Source organism: Opisthorchis viverrini, assembly GCF_000715545.1.
Source record: "Opisthorchis viverrini unplaced genomic scaffold opera_v5_441, whole genome shotgun sequence".
Classification (NCBI taxonomy): domain Eukaryota; kingdom Metazoa; phylum Platyhelminthes; class Trematoda; order Opisthorchiida; family Opisthorchiidae; genus Opisthorchis; species Opisthorchis viverrini.
In genome coordinates, this window is record NW_008752104.1 from 110,090 (window position 1) to 122,994 (window position 12,905).

Below are 12,905 nucleotides of genomic sequence, written 5' to 3' on the forward strand. Positions count from 1 at the left end.
ATGTTGCACATTTGTGTTGCACAGTCGAAAAGCACATGGATCTAGTGACACAGTGCTCTGTAAAGGCACTTGATCCTTGTTGGGTATCGAGATTAGATCTCACGAACTCCCAATCAGTAATGGACACTATACGATTTTGGTCAGCCTAGTCTTAATCCGCCAAAACCATCGCGAGGGTGAAGCCGACCAGCTCATCGATCTCTGTATCGATTGGATCAAGTTCAAAGGACGACCTGCGTTTTGTCACACAAATGGACTGACTTGACTCAGTATGAGATCAACCAACCAATGAGATAAGCTTCTAAGCTTTTGAGGGTTGGTTTGTACAGGTTAAACATCACGATTCAGTTGGTTGTGTTAGTGTGCTTACCAATGAGATTTGAGGTTGAATTACTTGGTTTGAGGTCATCTGGAGATCGGCGATACCTGTCATCTAATCACTGCTACTTCCATCCGGCGCGTCATTCGTTAGCCCACAACAAGTCCAACCTACGGAACTTGTAAAGGCTCGTTGCGTTGTAGGAAGCAAACTACCCTTTAATTTCTTAGTGAATTAAATTGTACAGGTGTTATTTATGTGGTGATGTGCTGACAACATTTCGTTTCCAAGAATCGAATCGTTCAGATGTAACACCCTTTCGGTGCCTAACTGCCATGCCACCCGAAGGTTGTACGAGGGCTGGGATACTGCCAGGTTGCCCAAGCCTAGACAGGGGAAGTCGAGAGGCTGAGGTCGGGTTCGAACCACGGACCTTCCGGTCAGTAAATTCGCGCTCTAACCACTTGGGCCACCTCACCCCTGAGCAATTTCCAAGGGGGATCATGGAATATCATGAACATCAGAGAATATGCACTCATTTGCAAACTAATTTGGTTTTCCGAGAGACTCAACTGGAACCCAGCTGAATCTCTCGTTTGCGATGTTTTCAGGAAACTGAACGTGCGTTACGAATATACATGTATCGCGATGTCTCGAAAAATGTAGCAACTGAAAGATGAAGCGGCTTGGTGAAGCACATTCGGTTGTCTGGAAACATCACAAACGAGAAATTCAGGTTGGTTCCAGGGTCATATGTGTGCACTGTATCATATTTCTTTTTACGTTTTCTCAGCTTGTCACTTCTCTATCCCACCTGTCGTCACAACTTCTCGAATAGTTTTGAGTACGACGGATGCGTGTTTTTCGAGGAGACTCACCTGGAACCCAGCTGAATCTCTCCTTTGTGATATTTTCAGACATCAATTCCCTCAAGCCCACCTACTGGATCGGGCAGTGTGATGGCGATAATCGTAGTTTCACCCTCGTTTCTTAGGTTATTTCGAACACCTCATTGTGTTCGAAATAATAGCTCAAATTTCCAATCGGTTTTTTCTACCAAACATATTTGCTGACCATTGCAATTATACTGTCCTTTCAATCTAAAAAGTCTCTCCACCAATACACTGTCCACTAGCACCGTGTGGATATCATCGTGAGGAATGAAGACGAGAATTTCTGTTTATCGGTTCGAAAGTTCTCGAAAAGGCAAGCTTTGGACGAAGGCAACTTGGATTCAGTGAGCTCAAACTAACAGAAAAAAAACGGAACCAATCTATGACGGTTGCCCATAAGTTTCCACAGGCCGTAGAACGTCAAATCAGGCAATCGGCTTGCTCAACCTGTCCCGCATAGATCCACTGAGGGGACGGAAAAGCCGTGTGCTCTTTTCCAGGAAAAAGGATACAAAGAAGAAAGGACTACACCTGACCAGAAAACGAGGTACGAGTAAAGTGGATGAAGCAACTCATCTAAAAGACAAGTCAATAAAAAGCAACTGCAAGTTTATTCAAGACTGGATGGATTATACTTTTGGTTTTCTGAAGGTGGGGCCATGGTGTTCCATCTGTGATACAACATCTGCTGTGATGTACGAGCTATCTAAGACAAGAGGTAACCAACCTCAAAGTTGTCATGCTGCTGGGTAGAGATGAAGGTGAGTTATTACAGAAGAATTCTGCGAATATGCACTTTATCAACCCCAAATAATCATGCACTGCGATTCAAATTTTCAAGTACATTTTTGACCAGCTGATGACCAGAATTCTCACCTACTTCAAAATGACGGGAGTTTTACGGTAAGAATATCATGTGCAATAATTTGCTGAAGAGCGAGCATGGCTTTAGAATTAATAATCGTGTTTCCGGGGTGTTTCGCTGCTCCGGGGATGGAGAGTGAGTGGGCAGTCTAGTCACCAGTATAAATTCCCATCAGACTTCTCACCTACTTCGAAATGACGGGAATTTTACGGTAAGAATATGATGTGCAATAATTTGCTGAAGAGCGAGCACGGTTTTAGAATTAATAATCGTGTTTCCGGGGTGTTTCGCTGCTCCGGGGATGGAGAGTGAGTGGGCAGTCTAGTCACCAGTATAAATTCCCCCAAAGACCAGTAGTGTGATACATTTCAGCAATTGGTTCTTCTTCATTGGTATGCTCTCCGCCATCTTTGTTTTCTTCGAACGGTCCAGAAGTACTTAAGTGTTCATTATCTTCAGAGTAAAAGCGTACCGATACCTGCGTTAAGCTCACCGAAAATGGCTTTAAGTGTACACTCTTAGAGTCTGTATCCGCCATACTAACAGAGTCAGAAAGTATGCAGAAGTCACAATAAGGTATCGTCAAGCAACTAAATGCCTGCTTCGGGCCGTCTCATGTGTCCGTTGGAACGATATTCGAGATATCGCGATACATGTACAGACGTGATACACTACTCATAAGGTTGCTGAAAACCCTGACAACGCACGACCGGTTTCGCCCTTCTTGAGTTGAGTAGGTGGGGTTGCGTCTCAGTTGTACTTTTTTGTAGAACCATTGGAGAAGCCACTTCTCTGAAGAATCCCTTGTCATCCATGCGTTCTCACCGGCTCCCTGCTGTATTCTCAGCTAGTCCGCGCTCACAGTATTGAAACATCTTGATTTCCCCAGTAGTTACTTACACTCAGGGGTGATATGCGCTCTCTGGCAGTGCAAGGCAGCTGGACAGTGATGCACTATCCCTCCACTATGCTGGGCTTCAAGACGGCGTTCATACTAGCGGCAGTGCTTGACACACAAGTCTACAGCTGGCAAGCCACGGTCATTCGTTTCTGCCCTCTTTGACTGACTGGGCGAACATGGAGTGACATCAAGATGAACCTTTCAATGTGCTGACAATTACGCGGCCTGGATGTAGGTTGGCTGAAGCTTACTAAATCTGGTAGCAATACAGCCAATAATGTTGTGTGATTTCATGTTCACATATTTCTTTTACCTCGGTAAAAATGCTTATCTCGTTAATAAAAAGCCTTGATCAGTGATCTACAGGGATTTACAAACCGTAGAATTACGACACAAGCTGGCTAAATAGTTGAGTAATTGGCCTTGATAGTCACGTGCATAACTGTCGTATGTTTATGGCAGTGTCGATGAAATCGACATTTGATAGCCGACGTCTGGGTTCCACACCGTCAGCTGCGGTGAATCATTGGCTATCGAGGAGCACCCACTGGGATTGTATACTGAGCACCTTCGACATTTGGAAATTCGTATACTTGAGGGAGGGATTTGCTCTCGGGGGTCAGGTTCACTTAGTGCCTTCCAGACAAACCAACTAAGCACGCAACCAGGTTGTTGTGAGGTCACGTTAGGCATGCTCAGTTTATTGTAACTTATTCGCACATGAATGAAGAGCCTGATTAGTATGATTTCGGCACGAAAGTATTCACGACAGCAAAATTTTTGTCTTTCGATTTGACGACTGAACACATCCAGGAAACATGGACTCATTGTGACTGTACCAATCAATCAACATTCTGTTACAGATTAGCGCGGGCTAAATAGAATAATCGCGCCACGAGGATTGTCCAGATGTTGGCACAGAAAAGACTAACTGTTTGTTAAAGGGTGTTAACAGAAAGCTGTCTAAGTCGGAAAGAAATTTGGCCAAAAGGTTGCAATCAAGTCAACTGGATCATGCATTTCCAACGCAGCTGAAGAGCATGGTGGGACGACAAGAGACAGGGGAGGGAAATCCAATTGTGTGGATGTTGTTCAACCAGAGGAGCCACTGCTTCCAGTGGCTTTCAGTGGATATCTGTATCGAACTCCACTGTCAGCGGTTTCTACTTGTTTCAGAACCAGTGAATGCTTGAGGTTCGGTGGTTATGGAATTGATGGACGGATGTTGGATGAATACTGAGCTGTGTATTAACACGAGCACCGTCAAGGTCAATTCACCGTCAATCAGACTGACTCTTTCATATGGGTTTTGTGCGTGCAAATCAACCTCCGTCCCCCTATTAGCGGATAGCCAACCACACAAAGTAATCCGTGTGAGGCACTCGAATATCAAACCTATAGGAAAAAGTCCTCGGATGCGAGAGCCCGGCAAGGTTGAACAACGTTCAAGCGGAGGCTAATTGGGACAGGTGCGTTGTCGGATGTTTCGGGAACAGAAGGCTAGTTCACACCGTACAGGCTCCGCAGTTTTCTCTGTGTTTTACTTTACAGTCCGAAAGCAGTATTCTGATTACTATGGTGATACCAGCTCACTCTTGCTATGCAATTGCTGTACAGTGTCATTGCTCGTCAGTCAAGTGACCAGTGATTTCTAATGTAGTTCGGGTGGACTCTTAATTCGGGAGAGAGAAATGACTTATGCTTACAGTCGATAAAATTGGACCACTCAGTTTATCCTTTGATTGTTATTGGGCACTGTTTATCACGAAAATGCGCATCGCTTATTAGGTGCTGGGTTACTTTCTAGGCGTTCAAATCTAGCTGAGGGAATAAGGGGCACAAAGTGAGGTAATCGATTTCAAGCCCTATCTGCAACTTTCCCATAACATGGGAAACCCATTTCCACCGAATTTCGCACGACTCCCATGTTTGTCAGTGCACGAACAAATTGGACGTCAGCATCGATTTTTACGCGCCCGTTCCAGTCGATCACCCATGGAATGCACGATTGGTGTGTGCATCCGTGCTTTGGCAGCATCACTGCGTGCTGCACCGATAGCAAGTTACCCGGGCCGACATTTTCACCCCGTCTGACCAACCATAGCTGCGTATCGACCTCTGGAACGAGACCCAGTGCCCACTGTATTTCAGCCTACCAATCATAAAGGCGCGTGATTCTGCCATTCTCGTGCGCGCATCCCCAAGTTCGGCCTCAGGACGTACGGGCAATACGGGTGACTAAGACGCAGCTGAACAGACAACAGTAACCAGGGCTATTTTGGGACAGGAAACGCATGATTACTGCCGCGTATGGATTGTGTCGTCTACGTGTTGTACGCGCAGATATGCATACCAGAAACAACCCACCATCATGACCACCGTTTTGATAGTTCCGCTGATAGCTATCACTCATGGGCAGGCATGACACGTAACACTTTTATGCTTAGGAATTCGAGCCAGCTTAATAACGGCTGGGCGAAATGTTTCGCAGGGGCTGTGATTTTTCGTAAAAAAAGGATGCTTTAATTTGGCGATCCGCCGACCTCTATATCTAGGTTCTGGTGACGTGCTTACCTCACCTGCATGATCCATTCCTTAGCTGTATCTAGGATTACCCGGAGCTTTGTCGCCTTGACCGTTCCACCGGGATGACTGCCACAGTGACTGCCTTCAAATTCAACGCAGGGGAAGGAAAACACGATTTCCTCATGGTCAAAAATATTCTCAACTTTTCTACAGATGCTGTCAATAGAATTGCGTTCTATCTCTGGTGGCTATGCCACAAGTGAGCAATATTCAAATGGGTCAGAGTCCACACAGTCTGAAAGCAAGGCACACTAGATACAACTGCAAAAACAAGGTCCTGTGTGTCCACAGGATTACACTACTTTTGCATTTCGAGGGTACGGTTACTGTGTAGCGCATCGATCGTTCACGGTCAGATTGAGTACGCTTATGCTGTTGAAGTTCAAAAGGTGTTGTGGATAGATGACAGTTGCATTTTGAAGAAGTTTTTGCAATTTTTTGTTTTTAAAGGCAATAATACCAAACTGCCTATTTATTCATGTGAATCGTTGAACGCCGCCCTGGTTACTGAGCAAAATACTGTGCACAGATTTTGAACAACTAACAGGAATCATACGAACCCTAGTTAGTAAGGCAAACTGACGGCAAGTGTCATTGTATTATCATTCAGCTGATCGTAAAATCGATAAATGCGGAAACGACTGATTTCAAACAGTTCACTGTAGAACATCCCTGCGATTCTCTGCCCTGATTGGGATGAATTACTGAGCAGCTGACATAAAACGTTTCTGGACTCACCTGTTGAATTAATTAGTTTTTAGTCACCTCGGCAAACTTTTGCCGTCTCGAGTTACCAGTGTGTTTATATAATCCTGTAGACGAGCTGTTGAAAACACAGCCTTTCCACCGTTATAAATAATTATTTATAACCCATCATTTCAATCTATTTTGAGAAAGATTAATAAATCGACGCTTCACCTGTGATCTCAGGTGATTCATTGCTGACTGGGTCTACACCTTTTGTCCGAAGTCCTAGCGCATTGCGCAAGAGTTCCTCTGTTTTCTGACATCACCTATGATCAATTAAATATATTTTGAGACGGCGACGTTTTCTCTCGTCTGATCGATCTGTTTTGGTAAAAATTTCCATCGTAGCACCGATTCACACACGTCTGTGAACGCGACTGTCCGACAGTCTGACTTAGTGGAAACGTTGAGAAACGAGGAATACATGTGTGCGCGGATAACGGGGTGTCTACGCGGATGATTTGCTCGGGGCAGTTCTTCTGGAGCTACACCGTTCACAGACTACTTTCATTCAGAGAACCGATCTGGTCGGTTATGAAATCAGTGGACAGAGTGCAGTGGACCAAATCAAAGAGTATGTGATTTTTTTCCAGGATATAAACTGAGGAAATTCATCGAATATACATTCATTTGCAAACTAATTTAGTTTTTCGAGAGACTCACCTGGAACCCAGCTGAATCTCTCGTTTGTGATGTTCAGCTGCTTTCCAGGTGAGTCTCTCGAAAAACCAAATTAGTTTGCAGATGAGTGTATATTCGCTAACTTCGTGCAATTTGGTTTGAAGTAGAACATAAGGTTGACGGAAACCCGGGGACCGCGCCTAGCTGATGAGCCCGAAAAAGGGCGAAACCGTTCGTGGGCTGTCGACGGATTTTCAGCAAACTTATGAGTAGTACATTACAAAGATATGAGGGAATTCATCATCTACTGACAATACTCACTTATAGACTTTAATAGTCCAGTGACTTTTTTGGAATGCCCTACTCCATCGTGGAGTGAAAGCTTCGATAGATATCTTCTCTGTGGGTGTTTTCATGAAAGGACCGAAATGGTGCTACTTCCCACACTTACTGCTGAATAGTCAAGTTTTACTTCACAAATGTTTTAAGCAACAAATCTTTTCAGTTCATTTAGGTTAACTATTCTAGCTAACCGGTCCTCTTGCCTAATCTTTACTGAGGCACACTAGAGACGAATTGCATGCAGGTGGCTGACACCAGAAATTTGGAAGATGGATTAATCTGGTCAGTCAGCTGGATTATGATGGAAGCAAGAGAACAGACTACTAGCGAAATATACCGGTTTGCACACCAATTTGTTTTTTCCACAGACCCATCTGAAACTCTCGTTTACGATGTTCTAGCTCAAATAAATGTGTTGCACTAGGTCGCCTCATGATTCCCTTGGTACGACATGCCAGTATTGCAGTACGTTGCGTGGATGTAACAGACTACTTGTAAGGGTGCTGAAAATTCTTCATCGAAAAGTCTCTCTCAATTTTATGATTATTGTGTTCTCGATATCTAGATGACATCGAATATCGACAAAAAAGTGGTGTTTATCGAGAACCGAGGTGAGTTGAGTTTTATTTCCAAGCCAACTTCAGCAAAGGGTGTTTTGTGCGGCTTTTGGGCCAAAAATGACCGACTAACCCAAGTTCTGCTCAACCTGGAATACCCAGATGATGGTTTGTGATGGTGCGTCAACTGTTCTCAAGATACCAGCGACAAGAAGGAGGCCTTCGCTGCGGATTTATTTATTAGAAAATGCCAACTGAACAGTTACAGACTATTGGACAGGGGAGCAAAACACTCATATTCATCTTGTTTACAAAACTGAAAATCTGTCTTCACCTTGAACGCGTCTTCCAGAACTTTCCTGGATATTCATTGACTGTTACTCAGTTGCAAGCAAATGCTACACAGCAAATCCACAAATTCCTTAATTGATCCCACTTTTCAAGAGACGCGAAGCGGATTTACGAGAAAACATACTACTCGCATGCCCCATCACCAGTAGTATCACCGTTAAACCAGTAGTTTGAATTAGCAGCCGTCTAGCAGGTTTGGGTTTGGAGCTCTGGACTGTCATCTACTTGGAAGTAAGTTAGCTGTTCTCGCAACGGGAAAGTTCTTTCGCTTCAGTTCTTGCTTGAAACGGATTGCGTGTTGTGTAAGTCATCCACTTTATTGAAATTTTATTCGTTGACAAACTACCGTGCTTTTTCGGAAACATCGCCCTTACAGGTAATAGGATAACACCTCAATAGGGTCATTCATGTCGAGCTTTCACAACTTCTGTTCACTGGGAAACCACAAGCTGACGTTGGCCATTCATTTCTAGCTCCAGGCCACTGTCGATATTCAGAACTGACCAAAGTTAAGCGAAAGCCAAAAACTGAGCATAAACCGTCAAACGCTACTATATGCATGAAAGTAGGCTGCGCCATTCCGACCAAATTACTCAGGTGACCCTATCACAAAGTGCCTGTCACAAAAGTTCCACATCAACGCGTACTTTTAAATTGCTGCGTTTGATGTACACACAAGAACAAGTTCACCATATGACCCAAGCGACCATTCCAGCTCAAGTCGCTGGAAAATTTCTCGTCCTAGAACTGTCTTTTTTTGTGTGGCGTGTGTGTGGTGTAAATCACAATACGACTTTTGAACTGATAGCCATAGATGATGCAGTTAGTCCAAACAGTGGATTGCTGGGTTCCAGAGAGCCCAGTAAAACAAGGTCCATGACAAGAACCACGCAGATGTAAGCCTAGGCTTTGAAAACACAACCGACCAAAGAATTCAAAGAACTTGCTGGTGTTCACAGCGTAATAAAAGAATACGTAAAATTACACTGAAAAATTTTAAGAGGGATACTTGGGGCAGAATATCTCTGTGAATCCCCTTGTGTGTGACCTCTACATCGGCACAAGCAGCTCCATTACATGAAGATCGTACTTTAAGATGGTGACAAACTGAACAGGTAGGTTCTAAATTATTCTTACACACTCGTATAAGCTGAAATGCTACTACTAGATATCAAAGCTTTCACGCTGAGCGAGGCAACGTATGCCACTTGGTAAATCGATGCCGAGTTTCTGTTATACAGTGTCATTCTGCACAGCGTAAAGCATTGGCCACCTGGTCAGCAAACACCACCATAGGGAGAGAAAAAGCGTCGTTCTTCCTGAAGCACGAACAGGGCGGCGAGATGCAATCGGACACGAAAAGAAAGGCCTAATATGAGCAGAGCATTTGAAAAACCCAACATCTTCAAGCATTCTTTTGGGCTTTCCCTGACGTTGCTTGATTATTCAGCGGTGATGGACAGAACTGTAAAACGGTTCAATAATTTCCAAATCAGCCTTTCATTGGATAGACTGTGAGCTCCTTAAACTATTTCGGTATGTACTACTCCTACGCTTTGCCAGTAGTGTGTGCCATTAGACTAGTATCTTTCACCACCCTACCATGCCTAAACTGGCTAGCAGTACCTGACAGCCTCCTGCCTGTTTCCGAGCTGCTGATATTTCCCCCGCATTTATATCGAAGTACTAGACAGCTGCATATTCCTACAAATCATTTGTGTTATTCTTATTGGGTGCAGGGTGGGGACCGCGTGATCCTCACTGTGCCTGGTTGGAGACACTACAAGATATGGCTGCCAACCGATGTCAGTGGCGTTCTTGTTGTCAGTTTCTATCCAGATTGCCTGAGTGAATGTCTGGAGGTGTGTGCACCTCGGAATGATTGTGGTAAGCTAGCATCAAGTCCCTTCCCCATCCATCTTTACTCTTTTCTTTACAATAATGCTTTTAAGTAAATCATGGTTGTGAAGCATCATTGTTGAACACTGATGTCATGCTGTCGATGACGATGATGATGATTAATTGGGCGCATGGTCTTGAAACTAACAACTGTGATTAGGTGTGTTATATCTGCTGATTCGTTAATCTGTGGTATCTGCTGCTGACCGGCTCCAGTGCCTAATGCCGGAGAAAAAAGACTCACAGAAGGGAACACAACCGCTATATTCCGAACTAGCGAGTGCGATAGCAAAAGTTACAATGGCCCCACGCTATTCAAAGGGGAGTTTCTGACACTGATCCAGGCTGTTTGATAGGTGTTAATGAACACCCATCAATATCGATCGTGCCTCTGTGATAAGCCTGAACGCTGATCACATTCGGTAGTGCTTCTGTGGCGTGCCTGAGCACTCATCAGATTTTGCTGGATTGATTGAATGATTGGCTGGCCTGGATGCTTACCGGATTTCCTGTTGAGTTTTTTGGTGGAACAGTAGGTTTCGGGCGTTCTGAGGTTGCTTTCAAGAATCTGACCTTCCTGATAAGGTGACTGACTGATACCAGCTACCATAGCTTATAATAAGGGAGAAGGCGACCCAGAATTACAAAACATGAACAAAAGGGAAGCTGCCGAACCGTTCAAACAAAGATGCGTTGAGTTTTGTTGATTTTCAAGGTTAATTGGAGACTTTCCGTCCATATTCGTACAGGTGGTATAAGTCACGTTATTTCGCACTTTTCGGATACCCCGGGACAGTCACTGTTGAGAAGCACTGTTCACTTTTGCAGTTTCTTTCACTATTGAATTGAAAACATTGACAGAGAATCTGAAACTTTGTAAGTAGCACAGTTGTATATACTTAGCCGCATTACCTGTTGACAAAGAATGCGACAAATTTGCAACTTAGTCTAGGGTTAGTGGACGAATGTTGTCGGTTCCTGATACAAGATATCGCAGCACATCACCTGGAGATGGGTGTTTAAAAGGGAATCTCACACTAGGAATGTAACCTGGCAGGATTTCATTTAGCATGTCAGTTGATGTGCACAACCAACCTTTGCGGCTTCGATATCAGAAGGTCGCTGGGATATTAGTTGCGGAGGTGCGTTTGTTGGTGACTGATCATGCTGTCGTTGATCTGTTCGTCGCGCGTAGTAGTTGGTTTGTAAGCATTTTTTGCATCATCGATCAACCGCTCACTGATGATGAGTTAGGTTGCTTGTTACGTAAGTCTTACGGTATAACACTTGTTTAAATGAACTGTAGATCACTGTGAGGTAGGGGTCGCATTCAGATTTATACTTTAGCTCACCTAGTCAGCATGGGGCACAGTACTTCTGATGGTGTACTAAGTAGTACGTAGTCTTGCGACTGTCGAAGCCAAGGTCATCCGTCTTGTTGCACCGTAACTTTGTGAACAAGAAAAATGCGCTCAATCTCTCTGACTGTACTGAACCAGCTTTCGCCCATCTTCTGAAGACAGTACACACAAAACCACATCCTACCCCTAGACCAGTTGGTTACCTTTGCTCTGACTAGCATGTACATTTTCACACTTTCGTGTTTGTTTTACTATATTCGGTTCAATTGTATTGCGTTTGGTCCTATCTATGATCTGTACCGTTCAGAAGATGAGGCACTGAAAACACGAGTTCGCCTAGCGTCTCTCCTTCAATAATTGATACCTAGGTAACTCAGGGAGTCTATAGAATTTTACTGTAGGTGACATATTTATCCACACCATCTCTTGTAATTGTCATCTTGCAAACTGGACACAGGTATATCTTCTAGGTCGAATATGATTCACCGGAAGCTAGCCCAGGTGATATTGTTTTAATACACATGCTACTGATAGTTTTTCAGTAGCAAGAAACTTGTCAGAGAGTCTGAGCAACAACCCTGGATGGGAAACACCTGGAACGGTACCTTGCAAAGTAGCCACTTTTTCAGCCAGACTGTCATTCTCTGTGCAGTGGAGGACATAGCCTGAACAGCCCACAAGGAGGTTACTGAGACTTGTGTTTCTGTGTTAGCAGCTACAACAGAAACGGGTAGTTGCATTTTCAACACTTGGCCAATATAAGGCTATAATTAGTGAAACGCGAGCTATTGGGCTTTCACCCGATTGACTGATGGGTACAGTTTTGACCAAAAGTATACAAGCAAGGCTTTATAGTAGGTGTATTATAATCTGTTTGTGGAAGCCTCTACATCTGACGTTGCAATGGGTAGCACAGTGTGAGCACTGCTCATAAGGCCATACTGCCATTCACATTTATCTCACAATCACCTCTTAAATTAGGTACCTGCTGAGGTTATGTAATTTCAGACAATAAAGAACCTATATAGCCCACGGCTCTTCTCACAATCTTGCAACTCCTGCAATCAAATCCTTCCCTACTGGTCCGTAAGTTCTCCGCACTCCTGGTATCTTTGTCTTGTCTTGTAGAAATTTCAAAGGTGAAACAGATGTTTTGTGTGATATCTAAGGGATGCTTATCATGTGCCGATTAGCTGAAACGAAACTCCGATGAAGCATTCGAAGACCACCAAGTAAGTAATGCATTCCAACTTTGAGCCAACCGAGATGCGATGTCTAGCGAGCTGGTGGCACTGATACCTAGTTTTCCTCAAGTTTTTGATGTTTCATCACATCGTCATCGAAAACAGTCCAATTTGGGTTCAAGTAGAACATAAGGTTGATGAAAATTCGGGGACTGTGCCTGCCTGATGAGCCCCAAGAAGGGCGAAACCTGTCGTGGGCTGTCGAAGAGTTTTCAGCAA

The 12,905-nt window shown here is 44.1% G+C and overlaps 1 protein-coding gene across 1 annotated transcript; it reads right to left on the reverse strand.

Moving 5' to 3' along the window:
• Window positions 1-865: 865 nt before the first annotated feature.
• T265_11087 (hypothetical protein) lies at window positions 866-10,155 on the reverse strand (the record flags this gene model as incomplete). Its single annotated transcript, XM_009177650.1, has 5 exons — window positions 866-1,027; window positions 5,558-5,711; window positions 6,975-7,074; window positions 7,254-7,332; window positions 10,108-10,155. 5 exons carry the CDS (start codon window positions 10,153-10,155, stop codon window positions 866-868), a joined length of 543 nt encoding a protein of 180 aa, XP_009175914.1.
• Window positions 10,156-12,905: the final 2,750 nt, after the last annotated feature.